General features: G+C 48.2%; 2 protein-coding genes across 7 annotated transcripts in view; one reads left to right on the plus strand and one right to left on the minus strand.

The window, feature by feature from the left end:
- The window catches only part of CHTF18 (chromosome transmission fidelity factor 18), a 44,307-nt gene extending 32,775 nt beyond the window's left edge, over positions 1-11,532 (minus strand). For 2 of the 5 annotated variants that reach the window (XM_075011002.1, XM_075011000.1), the window contains exons 1-8: positions 11,405-11,532; positions 9,739-10,005; positions 7,600-7,744; positions 6,692-6,890; positions 6,456-6,545; positions 5,038-5,090; positions 2,358-2,496; positions 1,669-1,881 (exon numbers count right to left, since the gene is read on the minus strand). In XM_075011002.1, coding sequence (XP_074867103.1) covers positions 1,669-1,881; positions 2,358-2,496; positions 5,038-5,090; positions 6,456-6,545; positions 6,692-6,890; positions 7,600-7,744; positions 9,739-10,005; positions 11,405-11,489 — 1,191 coding nt within the window. In that variant the 5' untranslated portion in view covers positions 11,490-11,532. Of the gene's footprint in view, positions 1-1,668; positions 1,882-2,357; positions 2,497-5,037; positions 5,091-6,455; positions 6,546-6,691; positions 6,891-7,599; positions 7,745-9,738; positions 10,006-11,404 lie in introns of those variants that run through there. The other 3 variants (XM_075011001.1, XM_075011003.1, XM_075011004.1) reach the window with 3 other exon arrangements.
- Positions 11,533-11,628: 96 nt separating this feature from the next.
- RPUSD1 (RNA pseudouridine synthase domain containing 1) lies at positions 11,629-24,660 on the plus strand. 2 transcript variants are annotated; one of them, XM_075010439.1, is made up of 6 exons: positions 11,629-11,745; positions 13,540-13,769; positions 15,288-15,411; positions 18,379-18,481; positions 18,578-18,679; positions 19,784-24,660. In XM_075010439.1, the coding sequence occupies exons 2-6, from the start codon at positions 13,588-13,590 to the stop codon at positions 20,179-20,181; spliced, it is 909 nt and encodes a 302-aa protein (XP_074866540.1). In that variant the 5' UTR covers positions 11,629-11,745; positions 13,540-13,587; the 3' UTR covers positions 20,182-24,660. The 2 variants fall into 2 exon arrangements, with proteins under 2 accessions (XP_074866540.1, XP_074866541.1); XM_075010440.1 differs by lacking the exon at positions 11,629-11,745 and having other exon boundaries at positions 13,333-13,769.
- Positions 24,661-24,760: the final 100 nt, after the last annotated feature.

Below are 24,760 nucleotides of genomic sequence, written 5' to 3' on the forward strand. Positions count from 1 at the left end.
AGTATAACAGGGGTCAAAAAAGAACTAGATGAATTTGTGGTTAAACACTGGAATAAAATTGCCGAGGGAGATTGTGGAATCTTCATCACAGGAGATAGTTAAGAGCAGGTTAGAGAGATGTCTAGCAGAGATGGTCTAGACAGTGCTTTTTCCTGCTGTGAGGGCAGGGGACTGGACTTGATGACCTCTCGAGGTCCCTTCTGGTTCTAGTGTTCTAGGATTGTATGGAGGATAGGTCCATGAAAGGCAATTAGCCAGGATTGGTATGCATGGTATCCCCAGCCTCTGCTCGTCAGAAGCTGTGGATGGATCACTTACTGATTACCTGTTCTGTTCATTTCCTCTGAGGCACCGGGCATTGGCCACTGTCAGAAGACAGGATATTAGGCTAGAACGACCTTTGGTCTGACCCAGTCAGGCCATTATTATGAACTTATAAGATCCTGCGAGGCTTTATATAGCAATACTAGCCCAGCTTCCTGATTAAATACCAGTTTTGGGTCATTGTAACCTTGTCTATTTAATTCCTGCAATTTCAAAAAAAAAAAAAAAAGTTTTTCTTCCCTTCCCATCCAAAATGATCCTGCGATACTGTTGTTAAACATCAGCCTCAGTCCACCCCAGAGGTGGCTGCACCCATAGGTATGTACAACAGACTGAGTAAAGTCCGGCAAAATTATAAAAGACAAATGAAAACTGCTCACTTATGTGCCAAAGAGATGGGAGAACCCCTTAATGAACACACAAGGCAACCTCAACCGTCAGCCTCAGTGCCAGCGGCGCCTGCAATATGCATGACGATGTATTAAAGTTTGTACAGTGCTTTGGGACCACTTCAGGGCGCCACATGGTGTCTAAGTAGTTAAGATCCCAGCAGTGTATTTATCTAAAGCAACCTTTGCCATAACCCAAATTTACATCTGTTACCTTGCTCTTTACTCCAACAGAAGGGATGCACGCAGTGCAGTTATGCTATTGAGTATCCTTATTTTCCCTTTAAGGAACAGAGCTAAGCTGATAAAATAAGATGCATGTATGATTTCATCCGGCTAGGATTTAATTTGCAGCACTGCCCTCTGATGGGTGGAGTTATGCTATCTTAAGTGCATGTAAGGTCGTGCTCAGGTGGAAGTGTGTTTCAAAAGACGAGACTGAGGATGTGTCTTCACTAAGCAGTCAGGGTTGACCTTCCCAGGTTCCATTTCAAAACGCCCAGTAGGGATGCACCAAATCGAATTATTTGGAGTTGACAGTCAACCTGAGGACTCCTCAATATGGCAAGAAGTAAGAGGAATCAACAGGAGAGTTTTTCCCATTGACCTCCCTGTGTGAGGACAACCACGTAAGTCAACTGCAGGTAAGTCGATTCCAGCTACACAACTGCAATAGCTGGAACTGAGTATCTACAATTGACTTTAAGGTCTAGTGTTGACCTGGCCTAAGCTACCAGACAAGCACCCATAGGCAGAGTAAATGTGCTAGCTGCAGCTCAGAGCATGTGCTTGGAACAATCTCCTCTCGCCTCAGCCACTATCCCACTCTTTAAACTTGCAAAATGCCAGTGCAAGGAAAAGTGGACAGGAAAACCTCAAGAACTCACTTATATTCTAAATCCAAATTTCTCCAGGTTGTGCAAGAAAATAAAGGGGTGAAGCCGCTAATCCGCACCTTGTATTTGGGTCTCTTGTGTTGATCCAGCTCAGCCTCCAGAATCTCCTCTGTGAATTGTGCCTTACTCCGCCACTTGTTCTGCTGCTCACCGGGCTGTCTGAATGCAGGCCGGGAGTCAGAGGTCGGCTTAGACTTCTTGATGGGCTTTTCCTTCCCGAACACCACCACATCCCACAGCTTCAGCCACTTCAGCAGGCAGCGATTAGTGTACTGAACGACAGAGGAAGAAAGAGGGCAGGATGAATCATCTAAGCCACCTGCACGATCTGCCAGAGATGAGAAATGGACGTGCGCAAGAGATACTCCCATGTACTGGGCTGAGAGCATCCTCCTCTGTAACTTAAAAAGCTACAGGTTACGGACCACAAAGATCTCGGCTGGGGGATCCTGTCTGAGTTCAACCAAACAGCTGAGCAGATCACAACAGGAGGGATTTCTCCCCATCCCCAGGCTGACCCCAAATACACCCTCATGCAAAAGGTGTCTCCCTCTACCCTTTAAATGGTAGGCTCTTAAGTGCAGGGATCCCCTCTTACTGTGTACACACAAAGAGCCTAGCACAATGGGGACCTGATCTCAGATGGGGTTCTCCAGGAGCTGCCACAACAACAAGGCACCAGAAACCCCCAGGATTTAAGTAGTATCATAAAAAAACCCACATGGTCTAATTTATGTAGGAATCTTACATCGTCACTGAGCAGCTCCGTGTAGTGTCTAGGTGTAAATCTGTCGACCCACAGGCAGTGCATGGCAGATTCATCCTCCTCATCAGCACCATCTGTTTCCTCAGTAGGGGTCTCACTTCCAGCCTCTCCATGGAGGTGACTGTAAGAAACAAGGCAGAAAATAAAAAATAATAAATGCAGAACACAAAGCGCCCACCTCAGGACAGCCTGTACAAGACAGAGGAGAGATCTGGCAACTCATACCACCTATAGATAAAAATTCTGGTCTAGCTGCAAACTTCCAACACTCAAAGGGCAAAAGAGAACCTAAATCCAGCTCTCTCTTAAGACCAGAAGGAAAATCCAGGCACCAGAGCAGTTAGAGAAAGGCACTGAAGGGAGAACTAACTGCCTCAGGTTGTGCCAGGTCCGTGCTAGCCGTCAGCTGTTGCCACCTCTCTGGCGTTAAGGTTTTTCAAAGGTTCAATCAGCTTTCACTGCTCTGGGTGGAGAGAGGGGTTGGGGTTGGGTATTTTATAACAGATTCATAAATTGCAAGCCCAGAAAACTCAGGCCAGAGAACTGTTCCCAAATCATTTCTAGAGCTGATCTGTTCCAAAACTGTACCATTTTGATTTAAAAATTGCCAGTGATGATGAATCCACTATGATCTCGGGCATGTTGCTCCTGTGGTTAATTACTCTCACGCTTAAAATCTTACATTTTATTTCTGGTTTCATTTTTGTCTAGCTTCAGCTTCCAGACACTGGATGGTGTTAGACCATTCTCCGCTGCACTGAAGAGCCCTCTATGACACATTTGCTCCCCATGTAGATTTGGAGAGATTATAATTAAGTCATCTGTTAAACTAGATTAACCTCTTTGAGTAAATTGGAACAAACTGTTTTCCAATCCTTTAATCTTTGAATCTTCTCCAATTCATCAACATCCTTTTGGAATTTTATGCACCTCAGTGGGACCCAGGACTCCAGCAGCAGTCACACCTCTGCCAAATACAGGGGTAAAATAACCTCTCTGTCCCTACTGGAGATTCTCCAGTTTACACAAGCCAGGATCACACTACAGGTTGAAACACTCTAATACAGAACTCTCTTGTACAGCAACAACCGTAATCTGGCATGGTTTTGGTTAGCTGGACAACCACTTATCACAGACGTGGCCAAGTTTAACCATGATACCAAAAAGTTTGTTTGCAGCCATGCGTCCCAGCTCTCAGTGTTCTGTGCTGTAATTTACCCCAAAATCCTTTCTAAGAACCCAGTAAGTAGCGGGAGTGTTGGTAATGTGCTAGGTCAGGGGGTCTGCAACCTGCAGCTCCGGAGCTGCATGTGGCTTTTTACAGATGTCTTTGTGGCTCCCGATGCTATACTTGCAAAGTTTAAAAAAAACACAACAAAAAAAACCACCCTTGATTATTTTCAATAAACAGCGAATGTCTCAAGGCCAAAAAATGAACAACTCATAATAGCAAACGATACCTGAACTCCCCACAGCATCCCCCAGAGAGAGGAGGAGGTTCGGGAGTAGAAAGTCAGGAAGACAGTGGTACAAACACACACATGAAGTGTGAGGAAATAGAATACGTAAAAAGTTTGTGAACGTCCTACAGTAAACATGTATCCCATTAAAAATTGTGTGGGTTGTTCTTAAAACAGGGGTCACAAAAAGTATGGTTTGACATTATTTAAAAAGGACCATCTCGTATTCACTTGTGTTGTGGCTCTTAAGTTAGATTTTTTTTTTTTTTACTGAATCGGAAAAAATGGCTGTTCTTGCTATTTTGGTTGCTGACCCCTGTGCTACACAATATCGACCTGCTCTTCTCTGGCACCAGTCAGGTGCCGAGGATGCCAGATGAGAGAGGTTTAAACTGTAGCTCTTTTGGCTGCAGCGTTGCACTGGGGGCACATGTTCAGCTGATGCTCCATCACCGCCTATTCATTCTTTTCAGAGTCACTGGTGCCTTAGATACAGTCCCCCCCATAGGTACGGCCTACATTCTGTGCGCCTCCAGTGACTCATTTACGTATAGCCATATTAACACAGAGAATTTACGACTGGTCTGTATCAGTGACCTGACCACTTCATTATTTACCACTCTCCCAATTTGTGTGTCATCTCCATTGATTTGTGGTCATTTTATGCTTCCTTCCAAATCACTGATAAAAACGTTGTCTAGTAGAGGGCCAACCGCAGATGCACGCTGGACCCCTCTGGAAACACGCTGTTAACAGGAACATCTGCAGACCTCATCTGAGATCAGGGTCACCTTGCCCCAGCTGTTGCACACTCATGTAGTGTAAGACAGTCCCTGCCTCTAAGAGCACACAGTCTATACAGACAGGAGAAGCAAATAGCAGAAAAAGGAAGGATCATCTTGGTACAGATGGGGAACTGAGGCTTGGCATAATTAAGTGACCAGCCCCAGAAAGTTTCTGGCAGAGGTGGGAACAGTATCCTGATCTCCTGACTTCCAGTTCATTCCTTGGACCTGAAGAGCAGCCTTCAACTTAAAAGAAATACCCAGACACAGGCCAGGCTACAACTAGCAGGATGCGTCGGTGGCTGAATCCCAACAGACGTTCCATTTGCGGTGACAGAAGCAGCACAAGGGAGTGATGCTTGAGAACCCTGACAGAGAAAATTACAAGGACAGAAGGAGAACTGACAAATGACCCACCTGTTTAATATTTCAGTCAGCTGCTGGGATGCCTCCAAAACCCGTCTCCGACGCTTAAAAAACAAACAGAGAGGGCAGTAAGAGTCAGAATAATCCGATACACCATGGGCAACTTGGCAGGGATTCGTAACTAATGCTCTTTGCCCAGCAGGAAACCACAGAGAGGTTATGCTGAGACAACCTCATTTTGCTTTATTCCAAAAATTAAAAATCTATATATTTTAAAAAAAATAAAGCCACCCACCACTTCCGCACTGGGCTTTCACCCAACCTGGCTATTCAGGGACATGATATTTGAAGCCATGTTTTCGAAAGGTCTCTGTCTGTATTTGCAATGAAACAGTCCGTGCGCGCCTAAGGGCTTCTTCAGTGTAAGCACGCATGAGGCTTGGCGCTCAAACACAGCACACTTCTCAAGAAGGCCATCTGACTAGTTCTGAAGAATCGGATTTTCTGATCTCCCGTTTGCCAAAAAAGCTAGTTTAGGGAGCGCAACCCTCTCCTAGCTCATTTGAATCCCAGTGTTCTGTCCACACTAGTTAGAAAAAAAATAATCATGTCACTTTGTTCCTGGATATAATCTGTATCATCCACACTCACATCTTGAGGGTATTTACATGGAAGTGGACCCCCAGTAACTATCTGATCAATTGTCCTCAGAACTGAAATGACAGAGAGCTTTTCTGCCACCAAAGTGAAAGTGACCAAGGAGACCTTGGATCACCGGTGATGGAGACCCACTGGACATCCAACCAGACCTTCTTTAAGGCCTAGCTAGAGATCGATTGGCATGGTGCTTGTTCTGCAAGCAGGCCGTGTCCCTTAAGGCTCTGCTTTGCTGATGATACGCCATGCTTAGAAACCAAACGTATGATAGTACAGAGAAGGGTTAGTCCAACAGAACGGACTCAAAGGGACGTGGAGGAAGACATCTCACACGCTATTTGATTCATGTTAAGCTGGGGAAAGCATCTGAGACTGTAACATGGGGAATACATTTATTGGGGTGACATTTTCAAAAGTGCGTTAAGTGACTATATCCCACTTTCAAAAGTGACTTTGGAATTTAGGAGACAGACACTCTCAGTGGAAGCCAACAGGACGCTGGCTCTAAGACATTTACTTCTTTTGCAAGCATTACTCCACTCTTTTTCCATCTTTAATTTCTGCCAGCAAATGGGAAGCAGCAGATCAGCAAAATGCAGGTGTGGGCGATACTACAGGACATCTGAAAACTTAATTCTGGGCACTCAGCTTAACACACTTACAGGTTAGTTCTTTCACAGGTTCCACAAATGATAAAGAACTGCAGGAGATTAAGCTGCATTGAACTTAAATACCTGATGCCTGACACTGGAAAAACGAATCATTAGCTGAGAGGAAGAGGTAGAAACAGGAATGGGAATCAGGAGTCATACCTCTTCAGACACTTGCTCCTTCAGGTAGGAAAAAGGTACCCCCAGTAAATGAAGTGGTCTTTGCATGTTCCAGCCCAGAGAGTCGGGGAGCTGCAAAGATCAGACACTGCACAGATATTCACAATGCATGGGTTCACATTTCAGCCTTAGCAAGAGACAGTTACTCATCTTTCATCCCTGCCTTGGGTGCCGCAGAACAAACCTCATCAACCCTGTCTCTACTTGCCAGAGCCTACCTCCACACCAGTCCCGGAATGATCTTCCTTCAGAACCATGAAGACTCTGGTGCCATCCGTTGAAGTCACATTGACATAGTCCTCCAGGACGGGTGGGCGCTTGAGAATCCGTTTGGGGTGTTTTTCAGGGGGTGGTGTCACGTGCAGTGGAACCATGTTGCTCACTTCCTGGCTATCTGGGCTCAGCAACTCTGGACTCCTTTAACGTAGGCCAGGGACACAAGAGAAAGTGCAAGTGAAGGTCATGCCACAGACCCCAAACTTACTTTAAAAATGGAAACATCAGAATCTAATATGCCCCCAAATGAGGTTTCATGGCCTAAGACTTAAGTCATCAACAGAAAATGGCAGCAAATACAGACAGGAAAATGCTGTGCAAGCTTCCCCGACAGAGCTTGGTCATGCACCCAAACGTTGCCACGCACATTCCCAGCTGTTCTAGTGCTCACTGCCCCTACCTCCCAGGTCTGCCAGTGTGCCAACATGCTGACTTGTAGCACTTGCAATTCTAGTCCTACTCTTCGCTCCCCATTACAGCCCCGAACCTGGCCCAGTGCAGGTAACATGCCCAAGTAAGGCAGTCAAATACCACTGCAATGAGCCTGGTATAAACAATGACAGTGAGCGTGAGAGAGAGGGAGGAAGAGCTTTCTGCTAGTCCTGGCCTAGGCCTCACTGGAAAAGAAATGGCCCATGCTCTCAGTTCTGTGAAGTGGGGGGGAGCAGGATGAGGATAAAGCCCCCACAGTAGTTTGCCCTTACAACCAAAATGGAGATCCAACCCCAAGCTTCCAAAGACTTCTCATTTATCACATCAGTTCAGCTCCAAGACCGAAAATTACAGACTGCCAAGGGTCTTCCTCCTAACATTGGCAATACAACTAGAAAGGGATTCAGACCCTGCTGACCTGGCACTCTGCGGTTTGGAGCCGTCCCAAGGGGAAGGTGGTGGGGTAATATCATCCTGGGGGAAGTCAGGAGAGGCCGATTGGTCCTCCGCACCAAAGTTCAGCTTCTTAACAGCTTCAAGTCTGCGTCGCTTCGGCTTAGGAGCTGTTTGACACACAGGGAAATGGGCGGCGGGTAATGTATGTACAGAAAGGTAATGAAATGCCTCTCACCCAAGGATCTCGATGCATTTTATAAGCATTAGTGAGCACAGCCTCACAATCCCCTGGCATCTCCTTTGAACAGATGGGCAACTGAGGAACAGTAACACCAACTGTCTCGTCCCATGAGGCAACAACAGGAATGGAAGCTGTAAGCCCAAGTTACCGAGACCATCCTGCTAAGACACACAGAAATATTTCCTGACTTAGCGATTAAGTATGGTCAAGTTTGCAGGGAAAGGCTGTACATCTGTGGCCTGTTCAGTGCCCATCTTTGGAAACCCCTGAGAACTGAGCTTCAGCTGCCTCCAAGATGACAGATGTCTACTTTACCCTCTAGATTAGAACAAATGTGATAAAACAGCAAATCTAGCTGGGCGCCCACACCCTGAGCTGCCAAAGGGAGCAGCTACTACAAAGGGCATTTAAGGTACAGCACAGCGTGGATAAAAATCTATGATAAAAAAAATTAAAAATTGGATTTTTTCTTATTTAAACCAGATTTTTTTAAAATTATGACTAAAACACTAAATTTCTCATTTAAAAATAACAGTGACAATTAAATCTCATCAGCAATGTGCTACACTTACAGTCTCATAAAAATGAGTTAATAGCTCTAGTATGTCCAGCCTAGCTACCAGCTCTTGCTTCTCAGAAATTCTGGGCTTTCCATTCCTGTTTCTCAGCAGACTAAAAAGTCACATGTGCAAAGAAAGACACCAGCTGGGTAGGATTGCTTTTGTTCTCTGCTTATGCGATGGCAGAACTTGGCCACGCATGGCAGAGGAGTTACTAAAGACATTGTTTTAACATATAGGAAAGGACACACACAGCATGGAAGGGAACAAGGGAGCAGACTGGAAAGAAAGAGGGAAGAAATTATTTAGCACACACACAGCTTCCTGTACTGCCCCATGCTTTTCCACAGAAAAACTGTCCTGGCTTCTGGGCAGCAGAGAGACCCTAGCTGAGAATGTTGTGAAGAAATTCGTTCCTGGGGTAAAAGAGGAAAAGGTGTAAAGGTAAGCAGTGCAAGGAGGAGATGCAGGGCCTAGTTGCAAGAACGAAACATTAGAAGGAAAACTGCTTATTGGGAGAAAATGACGTGGATCAACTTGTTAATAACTTGAATAATTCACTTAGCAACGCAACATTCTTTAAGACTCGCTCTCCCTCTCTGTGCCTTTTAGCACAAGGGCAATTTGACAAGTAAACTCCCAAACTGTTTGCTGTGTTGCTTATTGCTAGAATTAAGAAAGAAGATTAGCTAAACTAATCCATGTGGCTTGTTTAATTAGTTAACTTGCTTCAGAATGTATCCCATGTACACAATACAGAAAACTGCATGCAGTTAACAGAAATCTAGAGTTGCCAATTGCCACTGAGTGTCATTTTCTTAGTTTGGAACATCAGGGCCACGGGCCATAATCATAGAACCTTAGGGCTGGAAGGGACCTTCAGAGGTCATCGAGTCCAGCCCCTTGCTTCAAGCAGGATCAACCCCAACTAAGTCATCCCAGCCAGGACTTTAAAAGCCTCTAGGGATGGAGATTCCACCACCTCTCTCGGTAACGCATTTCAGTGCTTCACCACCTCCTGGTGAAGTAGTTTTTCCTAACATCCAACCTATTCCTCTTCTTCTGTAACTTCAGACCATTGCTCCTTGTTCTGCCATCAGTCACCACCTATTTTACATCAGCATAACTCAGCTCCTCCAAGGGAACCCCATTCTATGCTTGTTTTCTCAAAAAACTGAAGTGCCAGGGAGTCCAATGGGGCTTTCTCCAAAATTAAATGCCCTCTAAGCACAATCAGTCTTAGCTTTCTTGGTGCCTTGATTTAAACCAATCCACACCACCAAGTGGAGGCAGTGAGAGACGCATAAGGGCCTTGCCTACATGCAAAGCATGCTAACTGAAGAATATTTCCAAAACATACTGAGCACACCAGAAGGCTCCTGTAGTGGCCAGTTCTCCATACACTCCTCCTCTGATTCATGCAGAGCGAGCTCTAGATGCTGCTTCTTAGGGTTAGGCTCCTCAGTGCTCTCCAGAGCGTTCGTCTGGTTTTGAGAGTTCTTCCCTTGGCATGGTTTGCCCGTTAGAGAGTCCTTAACCACATCTCCGGCTGAGATAGCTTCTTCAAATGTCTGCTTCCTGCTTCGGAGCTGGGAGATTTTTGGCACCCATGGCTGACATGGAACACCTGGAAAAGATGTTAAAAAGCCTTTAGTGATGTCACCCCTCTGGATGGGGGAAGCAGCGTGAATAAGCCAGATTTTAGCACAGGAGATGCCAAACCAGACAGCATGCACAGCACCAACCCCGTCCTTTCACCCCACTAAGTTTGAACAGGTGTATTTTGAAATTCTGTCTACATTTGCTACTCAAACTATGTTGCGGGTCAGTCCAGCTCACAGTTAAAATTTACACACAGTTGTTTGCCCTAGGGACCAGGAACTGGGTCCTACTGAGAAACATACAACACGCATTTCTAGGGCATCAAACCCTTACAGAGAAGGCTCCTTGTTCCTCAGAGAGCACCAACAACATCCAAGACTAACACTATGCACAACAACATTAAGTATCTGCCACAGCTTGGTAAAACCCTTCCTGGGGCAAGTCTCCCAAAGGTAGCCATTTTAGGGTACATCTTCACTACACAAAAGATTTGACCATGCTGTGGTCGATCTTCCAAAGTCTGATTTCGCACACCTAGTAGGGACATGCTAAATCATACTTATGGGGTGCCTGTGTAGGCGGGGGTACTCCTGCTCCTCGTTAGGAGTGAGGAAAGTCAACCAGAGAGTTTCTCCCATTGACCTCTTGCTGCATGACAGTGGCAAAAATCAGTTTTAAATAAGTTAACTCCAGCTACACAATTCTTCAAGCTGGATTTGCAGACCTAAAAATTGATTTTACCTCCTACTGTAAACCTGGTCTTAGTCTACATCTGCAAAAACAACGAGGAATCCTGCAACTAACATTTTTGGGAGGCATAAACTTTCATGGGCTTATGTCTAAATAAATCAGTTAGTCCTTAAGGCAACACAAAACTCCTCCCCCTTGTTCCTGGGGCAAGCTGCGATGTATCAAGGCTGATTCTAAGACACCAGGTAGTTCCTGGACTTGCCAGATGGAACTCACCTCTGCCGCAGCCCAAGGGGGGCAGGGGGAGCTGTGTCTCCTCCTCCCACACCAGTGTTCCCTATAAACTGTGCACTTAAGCAGCTGCCCAGGGGAGAATCAGCTGCTGCCCAGCTGATCAGTAAAGTGCACAACCACCCACCATGGGCAAGGTGTGTTTCTCTTGGTGGTTCACATCTGCCCCTACTTTGGTGCACATAACAAAGTTTATACTACCCATTGGTGGAAAATACCAGCGGGAACACCGCCCACAGCCAGCTGCATGTTTCTACCGGAGGTGCCCATGTCCTCGTGCGCATAACGCAATTTATTCCTCACACAGGGCCAATCTGAAGGCACACCGCCCTGCACAGCGTGCTGCGTTAACGCAAGGATAATTGCAACGTGCTCCCGCCTTCAGCCTGCACAGCCCCGAGCGCTCCCCACCGAGGGCAACAAGGCACCGCCGCGCCACCCACCTTCCAGCTCCGCCAGCACCTCCAGCTCATCCGCAAACTGCTGCTCGAAATCATCTTCGATGCCATAGAGCTCCGGCTCCTCCATGGGGCCGGCCCCGCGCGCCGCTTCCCCCCGGGGCCTTGCACCGCCCGCGCAGCTCGCCCCGCCTCAGCCAGAGCCCGGCGCGCGCGCCTCCTCGCGTGCCCTTCCGGGTAACGTTCCAGCCGGCGGCCGCGGGAGCCACTGATTGGCTGCCTCGGCCCTTCGCGCGCCGCACGGCCCTGTCTCGTGCTGTGGGGCTGGATACAATGTAGCCACGGCGCCTTTCCGCCAGCCCGCGAGCGCTGGGCAGCAGCGGCAGGTCGGTCGCGCTCGGTGCATTTGTGCTGCGGGAGGCAGGTGTTCGTTGCTGGGCCAACCCCCGGGGGAGCGCCGAGGGCAGCGGGGCGGGGAATGCACGAATTTCCTCACTCCCGTCCCCTGCACGGGCCGGTCACCCCTGTGCTGGTTTTGCAGCTGTCTCAAGAATAAGGTGCCCAGTCTCCCCTGCTTTGCTGAGGCCTGGCTGGGGGCGAAAGGGGGACGCACTGACTAGAGAAAGGCAGCTGCTGGCCCGTGAGTCTCAAATAGACCTTATCACACAATAGTAACCACCCCCTGCTTTCGCGTCGTCAGTCGGATGGGCTCAGTGTTAAGGGGGGTGGGGAAGGGTTGGGCCGCAAGGGGATGTGGGTCCCAACAACGTCTGGGGCCTCCTGCATCCTTGTCCGTCGTGCTGTACATCATTGGATGCTGACTGCTACCAAAGGCATCCTCATTGTTTGACAGGCACTCAAACTATCCAGGCTATGGGTGACTATGCGGTAGGGGAAAATGTTGTATTGTGCCCCCCAGGGGATGGATGGGTTAGCGGACAGACTCTTTTTTATTTTCAGCTATTGCGTGTGAGCTGCAGAGGGTTTTATTTTTAATTTAAACAAGTGATACATGAGGCAGAGATAAAGAAGCACAAGTGTTGTGTTTTGCTTGTGTTGATTGCTGACATTAAATGCACACAGTTGCAGTTAAAATGGTCTGTGGTAAACAAACTGTTCTTTACCTATGTTACTGACAACACTGATGCAGTTGCCAGCTTTTTCTTTCTCCAGTGTAAAGATTTAGCCTTTATTATAATAACAACAAGAATTTGGAAAATCAAAGTTCCCTTTACGCTTTCTGGTCTTTGTTTACATTTTTCCTTTCTCACAGCTTGATCAATGAAGTGATTTTCACTTTTCAAAAGGCTGCAGTTTTTCAGTTTCCGTCAATGCAGTGAATAAGTAAATAAGTACGTTTATATTTCAAAATCACTATTTTTAATAGCACAGTAAAAAAATGTTTTTTTGGTAGACATTCAGCTTTACAATGTCTACATTTTGGACCTAGTCTGAGTTGACAGCATCAACCACTGGAAGAGCCTGTAGGAAATTCCACAAGTATAGTGTATCCACACCTCAAAGTGCATTAGTTGTCAATCCTGTATCAGATGGGTGCACTCATTGTTATAAATGATTTCCACTGCAGAAGCACCTAAGAGCCCCAGCACCCGTTGTGCGAGGCTCTGTGCAAATTATTAATTGTTAAGTGCTTCTAATTCTTGGCACATTGTAAATCCCAACTGTGGCATAGAGAGAAGTGAGAGGGTTTGCTTTGCTGTGTACACAGCAGGAAATGGGGAGTCCATTAACATCACGCCCTACTGCACTGTGATGCCCTGCCTCAGACAGATGTTGTGTTGAGCCATCCAAACAGATGGGCAGGAGATAGTGAGAGTTAGTGGACATGTGAATAATAGTGCACATGCACAACTGATTACTTGTGTTGCGCTACTGCCGCAATCAATAAAAGACAGTCCCTGTTTTCGGTTGCTACCTTTCCTGGATCAGAGTGGATGCCGCTGCTGTAAATGGCCTCTGATCCTTCTGGGCTGGACAGCTGGCAACTCACCCTGCCCCAGGGATCTTGCTGTCTTTCTATGAGAAAACATATCAAGCGGGTGTAACAAACAAGGGAGACATGGAGTTTGCAACTGCTTGAGTGAGGCAGCGCTTCTGTCCTGCGTCACAGCAGTCCAGTGAATGCTCAGTCCCTTTTGAGGCTTTGTTTTATTTTTCAGGATTTTGTAAACAAAGGCGTTTGAGCGCTTACTTTCCTCCAAAGGGCCATGGAGCCAGGTAGCATTGATAATTTGTCCATCCTGTACCAGAGCTCTGACTTCATTGTGGTCAACAAGCACTGGGATGTTCGTATTGACAGCAAGATGTGGTATGAGAAGCTGACCCTGCAGAGCCAGCTGAAGTACCGCTTCCCAGAGCTGGCTGACCCAGACACGTATTATGGCTTCAGGTAAGGGAGCGTGGAAGGGCAACGTCCATCTCAACTTGACAGAGGTGTTATCCTGATGTTCTAGATGCAGGCCTGCCCCCGACTGCTGTGATGTTCCAGCAACTCACAACTTGTAAGACCCAATATGTAGAGAGTTAGGGATGAAACAGTCACAGGCCAGGGCGATCGACTTGGAAGTGAGCTTCCGGAGCAGAATGGTCCAAACCAAAACCTGCTTGAAGTTGGGACTGTTTGCCAAAGCCTACCCGCTATCGCAGAGAGCAAGGAAAAGGAGAAAGAGAATTTAAAGCTCTTGAGACATGGGACAGGAAAGAGCAGAATCCATCACACAGACTTGCACTTGGTGGATCTAAATTATCCACTGAAGCCCACATGCTCAGTGGCATTTAGGCACCTAACATCCACTGAAATTGTTAGCTGTTACTTGCCTGTGAAAATAAAGGCCTAAGTGCTGGTACTCTGACTGCACACGGCTCCATGTGGGCTGATGCTTTGACCATTTGGAATTCCTGTGCCTTTAAAGGGCCTGTGTGCCCGTGAAAAGCCTCCACCCTTGGAGCAGTTTGCCCTAGATGCTGTGGGCAGCTGTAGGAAAACCAAACCGAGAATTAAACACACACAAAATTAATACAGATAAATACATTTGTGGTAGGGTCAGTACCACTCCTGGACCCCAGACCTCTTTTTGTTCCACAGTTCCATGATATGGGGCCTGCTTGCCCTTGCCAGGGTTTGGGCTTCAGTCCCTCGTCTCAAAGGGAAGCAGGTAGGAGCCCCCAGGTCCAACTGGGCTGAATAATCAGTCCTTCCACCATCCAGCTGAGCCCTGAGGTTACCAGGGGCAGGGAGCTCCTCACCCCCCCAGTTGTCTCTGATGTTGTTGCTGTTTTCCTTAGCTGCTCTCTCCTCATTTCTCTGCAACCTTCTCTTCCACCCTCTCGCCCCATCCTCTTGGGGGGAATGCTTTTAAAAGACCCGCGGCAGCTTCAAGGGGGACCAGCTGCCCCTAACTGATTTATAGCCACCTCTACCCCTGCTGCTCCTGCTCTGCCTGTGACGACACCTGATTAGACAGAGCCGTTTCTGCTTTTTACAGCAGCTTCTCTCCCCTGGTAAGCGAGGCCACTGGCCTGACCCTACCACACAGCACAAGACATCCCACTGAAATGATGCTCTGCCAGCAATGGGGGTTATGAGAGACAATAAAACTAAATTCGGGTAGCCAATGTCCCTCTCAGAATATGTTGTCCTGATGGTATGCTGAGCGCTTATGTAATGCTTTGCATCTTCAGAGCTGGGCAGTTCTGGCTGCTGGCCTGGGTGTGGGTCACACCGGCATCTGCCGGTTGGCCTCATAGGGTTCGAAGTGCCTTTGTGAGTTCAACACACAAGCTCAGGGTCCCACCTTTAAACTGCTCTGCCAGACTCATACTGTAAGGCTGAAGGAGCCATCTGTGGCTTTTCAGAATGGCGAGGAAGGTGTTTCTGACCCTCCCCTGTACTCTCTGTCTCTCCTAGGTTTTGCCACCAGCTGGACTTTTCCACCAGTGGGGCCCTCTGTGTTGCTCTCAATAAAGCAGCTGCCGGTAGCGCATACAAATGTTTCAAGGAACGGCTGGTGACCAAGGCCTACCTCGCTCTGGTAAGCGTAGCCCCCTCTACATGGGCTCTATCGTGGTCCTAGACCTTTCAGCCACCATTCATTGCATCCTGCCCTTTTAATGAGTGTGATTCTCCAAGGTGCATGAGCTGGTAGGTTGTCTGCCTCGGGATGGGATTTTGCAGGCACACCTGTCTCACACAGGAGCAGCTCCGGTTATTAAGAGCTGAACTACACCAGTAAGGGTAAGTTTCTGAGAGACGCCACCCTCTGCTTCTTTAAGGGGAACCTGTCCTGCCCTGTTGTCTCCCACTTCCCCTGCTCTGCACTCCTGAGTGAGTCACTTACCATCTGTGCTTCAGACTGGAGCAGCTCTCCTGTGTGTCTCCCTCTCCTCGATCCCTGCTCTGCAAAGATGGGATACAGGGGTAGGGAACACCTTAACTTCAGTACTATCCTCTCCCCCTCTGCCCAGCGAGCAGGAGGATCTTAGGAGCAGCGCAGCTGCAGACAGAACAAGGGTGGGAGCGGGGGTGACTGAACACATGCTGCTGGCAGTAAGTATAAACACACCGCTAATCAGCTGGGCAGGCAAGAGAGGAATGAATGGCGGCCTGGATCTGCCCCAGAGCTGATTTTGCCAACCTCAGTTCTATGAGCTGTGGAATCTCCCAGGCCAGAGGAGCCTTTCTAGAAGAAGGGTTTCAGAAAGGAAAAAGTGACGAAGAAGCTGATCCTAGCTTGGTTCTTGCCAGTCAGGGTCTGATCAGGCTGCTTGTTTTATGTCATGAGTTAATTGGACTTTTTGTTTTTGCAGCTGTTTGCCTTGTACAGCTCAGCAGATGTTTATTGGAGAACAGGAGTGTTTGTTACAGTGGGTCTGTGCTTGTCTCTGATTTTGGCCCTGGCTCCTGTGCCTGAAGGTTTCTTAGCATGCTGCTTTCTGATGCTGCTGTGATTTGCCCAGAGGAAATCTCTCCCTACCTGGCTACCCAGCCATGCATCTGACAACGTCAGGCAGACATCCCTGAGTGCTGGGAGCAGGAAGTGGGGGTGTTTTCAGAACCTGCCCAGCGTCAGCCCTGAGGAATCACAGTGCAGAGGGTTTGGATTGTGACCTGGGGCAGGGGTGCAGAGGGTTTAGGCTGTTGTTACATCAGGCAGGAAGGTAGGAGCGGGTGGAGAGGGTTTGGGTAGTTGTGACATTGGGCAGGGGCTCAGGAGGGGGTTGCAGAGGGTTTTGGTTGTGACCTGAGGCAGGAGGGAGTTGTGACCTGGACCTCGAGTTGGGGTGAGGTGCCAGGTGCAAGCTCTGGTCAGGGGGCGCTTACTGTAGGCAGCTCCCCGCCAGCAGGAGCCTTGGATAAGGCTCCCTGCCTGCCACATCCCCTCACTGTTCAAAGCAGCCGGCTGCTGGGGCCAGCATGTGTCTCAGTGTGCAGAGTGCACCCCCGGCAGGAGCACGGCAGCAGGGCTCAATGTGTTGACGTGCCTGCAGGCACAACCCAGGCAGCTCCCATTGGCCAATGGCGGCTGCAAGGATGTGCTAGAGATGGGGGAAGAGCATTAAGACCTGCTGTGCTGCTCCTGCCAAGGGGAGTGCTGTGCAGACTGAGACACTCCCTGGCCCCAGCAGTGAGCCACTTGGAGCAGTGAGGGGCTGCAGCAGGCAGAGAGCCTGCCCAAGGCACCCACTGGGCCCCAGGACAGTGGCAGTCCAGAGCATCATGGCAGGCAGGATCTGAATGTTTAACAGGATGGATTTCACCCACCCCTGGACTGGAGTCTGAACACCAATCATAGTGATGGGCACCAGCCATTGGTGAAATATCTTCTCTGCCCTGGCAATGGACGTGCTGTACTGTCCAAGTATACAGAAAAGAGCATCTTCCCGGTCTGTCAGGCCAGCACCTTTCATCGGCTCCCCCAGATCTCCCTAATGCGGCGAGGGTCTGCCTGCAGTTGTAAAAAGATGGTAGTCAGTGCTCAAACCCTGACTCTCCAGAGCATTTAAGCATGTGCTTAGCTTTGAAGTCAATGTGATTTAACCATATTCATAACCTATGAATAGAGAGGAGGGAAAGAAATGCCAGAGAGTGATCAACTCCAGTTCCCCTGTTTAACGTCACTTTGTCATACCTGAGGCAGGAAATCCTCTCCTGTCATTGGCAGTCGTTAGCCCATGCCATTTCAGAGACAACTGTTGTGTGAATCCTTTTTTGTTTTTATAGATATGAACAGCAGGGAATCATCTGCTTAGCAGTCTGGCTGCGATATTAATTCAGAGCCACCTTCAGTCAACCAGCTTAGTTTCAGTGACATTTGGATGGTATCACAGGAGAAAACAACATGTTGAGTAAATGTTGCTTCATGTTGTTTCTGAGATATAATCAATTTGTCCAGCGGAACTGAGGGATTTCCAACATTTCCTCCTGGAGTCATCACAGGAAATATTACTGTTGTTTTCCAGAGATAATTATTGATACACCCGTTAGTGTTGAACTAGTGCAAAAGTCTCTCTGTTAACTCACCTAAGATTTCATGGATATATGTGAGCGTGTATATACATAGATACACAAGTATTGTTTTGAGAGTGGGTATTTTTTTGTGTGTGACTCGTGTCTGAACTCTGTTTTCTGTGCGTTAAGAGCCGGAGGCTGCAGCTGTTTGGCATTGGGTACTTAGGTTCTGATTCTGAAATTGACAACGCAAGCTAGATTCACTGGTGTTCAGTGGGCTCATGGTCAGTTGCAGAACTAGAACCTTAAATCATGAGCTCTTTGAGGCTGGGGCTTTGCCCTCTGTGTCAGCCTGATTTTTGTGTCAAGCCTCCGTTTCCATGAGGGACAGCTGCACCCAGAACTGATGCCCCAGAAACTCCAACTTTGTTAAATTGCAGCTTATTTCTGAATTTTTTTGGTGTTTTCCCCACAGACCTAGAATTGTTCTGAACTGAGTTTCAGGGGTGGCTTTGTCCCATTCACTAACCAACTCTCTTCTGTGCGGCAGGTCAGGGGTCATGTGAGCGAAAGCAGAATGACGATCCATTACGCCATTGGGAAGAACACAACAGAAGGCATGACCCACATGATGTGCATCGAAGGGACAGAGGGTACGTCTGTGTCCTTCTCGCGCTGTTGTCACAGTTCATCTCCTGAGTCTGGCAGCTGTGATGGCCATGGCTGAGCTTTTGTTTCCCATCTTGTAGGCTGTGAAAATCCAAAGCCTTCCCAGTCGGAGCTCATTGTCCTCGAGCGTGGATCATATAGTGGTGACCCAGTAACTAAAGTGCTTCTACAGCCTCTGACAGGTAAGACCTAGAGGGCTAAGGAAACCCCAGAATGGTGCTTTTTCTTACCTTGGGGGAGCCTGGCTGCAGAGTCTTGAGCAGGGTGCAGAGCTAGTCAGCTGACTCACCCTGACAGTGGGGCTGGTTGGGTCCCATCAGGTCAAAGACTGAGAGTCTCCCTGAGGTTAGAACACTAGAGGGAAGGAGCAGGATGTCCTGCAGGGAGAAACCTTGGTCATCTGTTGTTTGCAGTCCTGGGCTACCTGTGACTGTGGGTTGTATGCAGCCCACTGGGGCTCCACGTGTGGTCCAAAGACGCCTGGTTGCCCTTCTTCCCCAGGGGCCTCTCGTGTAGCAAGGCACCAGCGCCTCACACATTCTCCTATTCCCCTCCCTCCCAGTATATTCAGAGCACTGCAAATCACCTGATTCCTGCTCTGTCCCCACTCCCTCCCAGAGCTGGGAGGCTGCAAATCAGCTGGTTGGTGACATTAAAGCTCTGGGAGGGAGGAGGAGGAGCAGGTAAGTGTGGGGCTCTGGTGCACGAGAGGTGTGGGGAAGAGAGGCACATGGGGGCAGTGGCCTCCTGCAAGGCCACAAATGGAACCCTTGTGGGCCATGGGCTGCTGCAGCCCACTGAGCTGATGGGCGACCACCTGTGAGGCCCCCCCACTATTCAAGGTTGCCCATCCCTGGTCTACACGGTTGTGACTTGGTTCCGCACTCTGGAGCGGAAGCCATTAGGGGCTAGGACGTGATGAAAATCAAGCCCTTTGTCAGTCCTGACCAGCGTTGCCTGGAAGCTGAGCACCTGGGCGGCTTCCCAGGGCAGAGCAAATACCGCCCAACTGATTAGCAAAATGCCCAGCGCCAGCAGCTTGTGTTTCTCCTGGTGGTGCCCATCCGCACATGCCTCAGTGCACATAACAAAAGTTATTCCACACATGGATGATAAAAATAGAGGGAACAATGGTCATGACCTAAATGGGTTCTTGGGCCCAGGTCTCCAAAGGTCGAAGCACACAGCGCATTGTCTCCCAGCAGCACAGGCGTTCTGAGCCGGGGATGCCACAGCAGTGTTTGAACCCTGCGTTCTTTACACTTCTGTTCCCATGTTCCACATAGGCCGGACACACCAGCTCCGGGTTCACTGCAGTGCTGCTGGCCACCCCATTGTGGGAGATTTCACCTACAGCTTGAAGAAGGACAGCAGCCCATACAGAATGATGCTCCATGCCTACTACCTGCGGATCCCCACCAGCAAGGAACTGATTGAGGTGAGTGCCCCTGACCCGTTTCTGACCTCTCTGGATAGCAACTGGGTCCCTCACCAGGTTGTGCACCGGCTTGAGGAGATGATCCAGGAACTGAAGGACAAGACTGTCTGGGCGGAGGATGAGGCACGGAAGCAGGAAACGCTGCTGCACAGTGGAGGAGCAGAAATGCCAAGGAAAGCCATGAGCCTGGAGACAGAGGAACGGGCCAAGCGTGAGCAGTGGCTGATGGAGTGGGCCTTGGAATGAACAGCTGCTGTCGTTCTGCATGTCACATCCACTATTCCATTTGGTCACAGTGGGACTTGACCGATAACCACTCCCCGGCTGCCGCTGCCTCGTCCGCTAGCTGAGAATGAACCCCCCACCCTGGTTCCTTTCTGGGACTGAAGTTGGACTTATCTTAGCACTTGGTAGGATTTTGCTTTTCACGAGTCAGGCGCCACCCCACCGCTGGATGCACTTTTCCTCGTTCTGCAGCTCGGCTCCGGGATCCGAACGTCATGCCTGGTATTGGAAAAGAGGCAGAAGTGCTGGTGGGTGGCACTTTGCATTAGCACTGGACTGCTGGGCAGTTGCCAGCAGAGCTCACCCAGTCCTGGAGCTTGTGCAGAGAACAGTGGAGCTCCTTTCAAGCCTGTAGCAGAAAACATTGCCAAGACCCAATGTATTTAAAGGGAGTCAGTCATGGAGGAGAGAAGCTGTGGACCTTGTGTCTTTCTCAGTGGAATCTTCGGATTTGCTTTTGCTTCCCATGCCCCCCTACTGGGTGATCATATCCACTCTCTGAGTCCTATTAGCTACTGCTGCCTTCCCATGAAGGGTATGAAGAAGGATCATGCAGCATTTTTGCATTGAGCTGGCTAAAAGAGTGAAAGTCACGTCAACCAGCCATCTGCTTTGCTAAGAACTCACAAGGCGGGTGAACCCCAATTAAACAGCTGCTGGGAGGTTCCTCTGAATGGGCCATGGGACTCACTAGCTGCCCCATGTCTGTCCCTGCCTTTGTCACTGCTGCATTTGGACCATTTGTATTTTTAAAAGGTTTTAAATTGGTGAATACTGATGGTTTTAAGCTTTATATGGAAATTCAACACGGCATACAGTCCTTCAGCAGTTCTGCAGTGCTGTCGCTCTCAGATGTTTGTAACATCACACTACTAGTTCCTTGGCACCAGGAGCAGATTAAAAATATCCAATACCCCCAAATTTTCTGTTACAGGTGGTGAGATATGGTTTCACTCTTTATTATGTGCTCCTTTTCTGAGAGCCTGCTCTTGTCTGGAGATGCACACGTAACTCCTGCTCTGGTTAAAATTGCCACCCAGGCAATTCTCAGCAGGAAAACACAATTCTAAGTAAATTGATGAAAATCACCTTGTTCTCCTAATGCCTGTTACAGGGCACTGCCTGGCTTTCCTCACAAGGTGGTGCCATAGGCAGCCTTAAGTATCAGAGACCATTCTTAGGACTTCAGCAATGAGAACAGAAGAAAACACACAGAACTAAAGGAATGTTAAGGGTCTGATGCACACAAATGAGAGCAAGGAAGTTCTGATCTTGGGGGGGACTAAGTGTCCCTGTTTTGGGAGGGTCCAGAGTTGAGGGGGACACACCACAGAGAATCTCCTTGCTTTGCAAAGCTAATTCAAACCTTCAGTGTTGCCGGACTTGCCATTTTTGTGTTTCACTTTTCTTCTTTGGCTTTTAATGTTTGTTTTAAAATAATGGAGACAATAACCACAGTGGCCCATTCAGATTCTCTGTGACCTGTGTATCATAGTATTTATATTGCACCAGTCACCTTATTATCTAAGCACTGAACTGTCACATCAAGGCATGCCTTTAGGATCCCTTCAGCCCCAGCCTATTGCGCATCTCACAATGCACACTGTTTCATGCTGATCCCAGGATATTAGAGAGGCAAGGTGGGTTAGGGAATATCTTGTATTGGACCAGTTTCTGTTGGTGAAAGAGACAAGCTTTTTGAGCTTCTGTAGGGCTTTTCTAAAGGTTGGAGTAAAAGATACTGCCTCACCCACCTTGTCTCTCTAACACTGCACCTTGTCATGCTTAAGAAAAGCCACCTGTCTGTTGCCCCAGATGACAAATCTGTCCACTGGGAGAGGTGAAAAGAATTCTTTTGCTATCCACAGGACAGGGAAACAATGTTTGGTTGTATTTTAGCCCCTCAGAATGGCTAGGCCACCTGTTTCCATGGACACCATTTGATACCTCCTCAGTATAGTCTCAGCTGCAAATGTAATGCATGCTGGCTGGCTTGTGTCTGGCAGTGTAGCTGGTAAGTTCTTGAGCACAACTACCTCTGACTGCCACACCCCAGGAGAGGAGGAGTTGTGTCTTCTGGAATTACTTTCATTGCACTGGTGGATGCTTGTGTGTTTCTGCCACTTCTAGTAATGCTGTGGATTTGCTGTGAAATGGGTCCTGGAGATACCAGCTTACCACCAGCTTTTGATGCATTAGTAGGACAGTCTGCCTCTTTGGTACTTTACTGCATGATATTTTGTGCGGGTATCACAGGCAGTTAGGGCTTGATAACACCTGGGTCATTATTTTTCATCAGTTTTCCCTATACTGTTCCCACTCAGACCTGAATTAGCCATCAGATGATCCATGAATGGGAAATGACTCTGAGAGACATTCGTTGGAAACAAAGCGTTCAGAAAATTTTAGTCATCATGAGAAGCAGAGACTCTATCTTGATTTGCTCCAGTATCTAAACCTCCCCAGTGAGTATCCTAGTTCAACTGCTGGTATTTTGCTAGGCAGGCAGAGTCATCACGCGGAGAATATCTTTCTGGCTTCAGAATATCCCTCCCCTTTACTGAGACCCTGTCTTTAAATCCTCCTCTGAAACCCCCCGACTCATGTATCTAATGAAGCAGGTCTTTGCCCACCAAAGCTTATGCTCCAAAATATCTGTCAGTCTATAAGGTGCCACAGGACTTCTTGTTGTTTGTAAAAATGCAAAGTAACTCGGCTACCTCTCTGATACATTTCTGGCTCTAGAGACTGCTGGAGATTGTGTTAGTCAAAAGCCGTGACATGCATCAGTTGGCTGAGGTGTGCTTGTGAGAGTCGTGATCTCGAGAAGCAATTCACGGAATAGCATCAACATGGGCTCAGGGCAGTCCTGATTCTCAGCATTACTGGCTGGACATTACATCCAGTGTTCCCGGTAAGCTGAGCAGCTGGGCAACTGCCCAGGAGAGATCCAGCTGATTAGCAGAGTGCCCACAGCCATGCAGAGCTGTCAGCAGATGTTTGTCTTGGTGGTGTAGATCTGCACATGCCTTGGTGCACATAACAAAATTTATTCTGCCCATGGTTGGAAAAAAATTAGAGGGAACACTGGTTCCATCCTGCAGCAGCACAGGCAAATACTAGCTGCCTGTCTGGGGCAGGATGGAATATTTGTGGATGTAGAGGACCAAAGGATGAGAACTTCTGTGAACAAAACCTCTAAGGCTCTTATCAATAATGTTGGCACGGAAGGTCCCAGTCTCTTCAACCTTGGTCACAACACGCTGCACACAGCGAGGGCGGAAGTGTAAGGCGTGGAACCTGTTGGAAAGTAGGCTGACGAGATTCCTTAAACTGTAAGCCAACGATGAGCACCAGTTTACTGAGTAAGTGACTTCCCCAGTCAGTCTGGGAAGGTGAAATTCGCTGTGGTGGGGAGACTGCACACAAAGTCCTGGGCAACGTGTATGCTCTTAACCAGCATTCCCTGTAAGCTGTGCGCCTGTGCAGCCACTCAGGAGAAATTAAAAATGCTGCGCAGCCGATTAGCCAAGCACCCTCAGCTAGGTTGTGTGTTCTACTGATGGTGCGCATTTGCACATGCCTTGGTGCATTTAAAAGTTTATTCCATGCATGGATGGAAAAAATCTGCATGTGAATGGAAAGAATTGGAGGAAACGTTGCTCTTAACCAGTCACTTAACGCAGGGCCTTGTGCAGGGCACATATAGAAGGAGTGAATTGTACCCTGTGAGAGATGCAGCGTGTGTTGTACCAGCTCAGCATTTTGAGGGCGGGGTGGGATTTGGCTCACACTGGAGTGAGTCTGCCTGTTGCCCATGAAGATCTCATTGTGTCTTAGCTGGGATGACCCAGCACTCAACACTTTCCCACACATACATGCAAAGGGGAAATTAAGCCATTGTACGGGCGACCTCACTGGTTAGTGGGTGCACCCTAGTGTTTGTTCACCATTTGGAGGACAAAACTTGTCCCAAATGTGTGAAGTTTTGACAACATTCCACCCAGAACCCTGTGGACCAAATGTTGGTGCAAATACCACAGCATCCCCTGTCTGCTCTGCACACCCAAGAGGGCTTCAGCTTTATATATTGCACTTTTACCCAAGGCTGCAGGAACCAGAGATGAATATTTTTTCCCTGAAATTTTATGAACTGTAGATTGAGATCTCTATTTTGCAATAATGCTTTCACACTGCTCCCACCCTTGACCCCTGTTGTGCACTATTTGCACCTGTTTTAAACCTCACCTGTATTTATTACATGGTGGAAATTTGACAGTAACTTCCATTGTGCTAGGAATTTAAGTTGATCTATTTATGTATTTATAATGTGGTGTAGGTCATTTTTGTGGGTGTGTTCACTGACGTTTTGTAAACCACAGGATAACTCTTGCTGTTTATTGGTAATGTATTTGTGGACAGTGCTGTAATAAACCACTAAGTGTGCACCATGTTTGTACCAATGGCCTGCTGACTTTGTACAGAGTGTTGCGTGCAAGGGATGCTGTCATATTAAAAAAAAAATAGCCAGAGTGGTTAG

This window comes from Carettochelys insculpta, chromosome 16 (genome assembly GCF_033958435.1).
Source record: "Carettochelys insculpta isolate YL-2023 chromosome 16, ASM3395843v1, whole genome shotgun sequence".
Taxonomy (NCBI): domain Eukaryota; kingdom Metazoa; phylum Chordata; order Testudines; family Carettochelyidae; genus Carettochelys; species Carettochelys insculpta.

Coding starts and splice junctions, on each gene's coding strand:
- RPUSD1 (XM_075010439.1), top strand. CDS start 13,588: ATGGAGCCAGGTAGCATTGATAATTTGTCCATCCTGTACCAGAGCTCT. Junction 18,482..18,577: donor GTGCATCGAAGGGACAGAGG/GTACGTCTGTGT, acceptor CCCATCTTGTAG/GCTGTGAAAATCCAAAGCCT. Junction 18,680..19,783: donor GCTTCTACAGCCTCTGACAG/GTAAGACCTAGA, acceptor TGTTCCACATAG/GCCGGACACACCAGCTCCGG.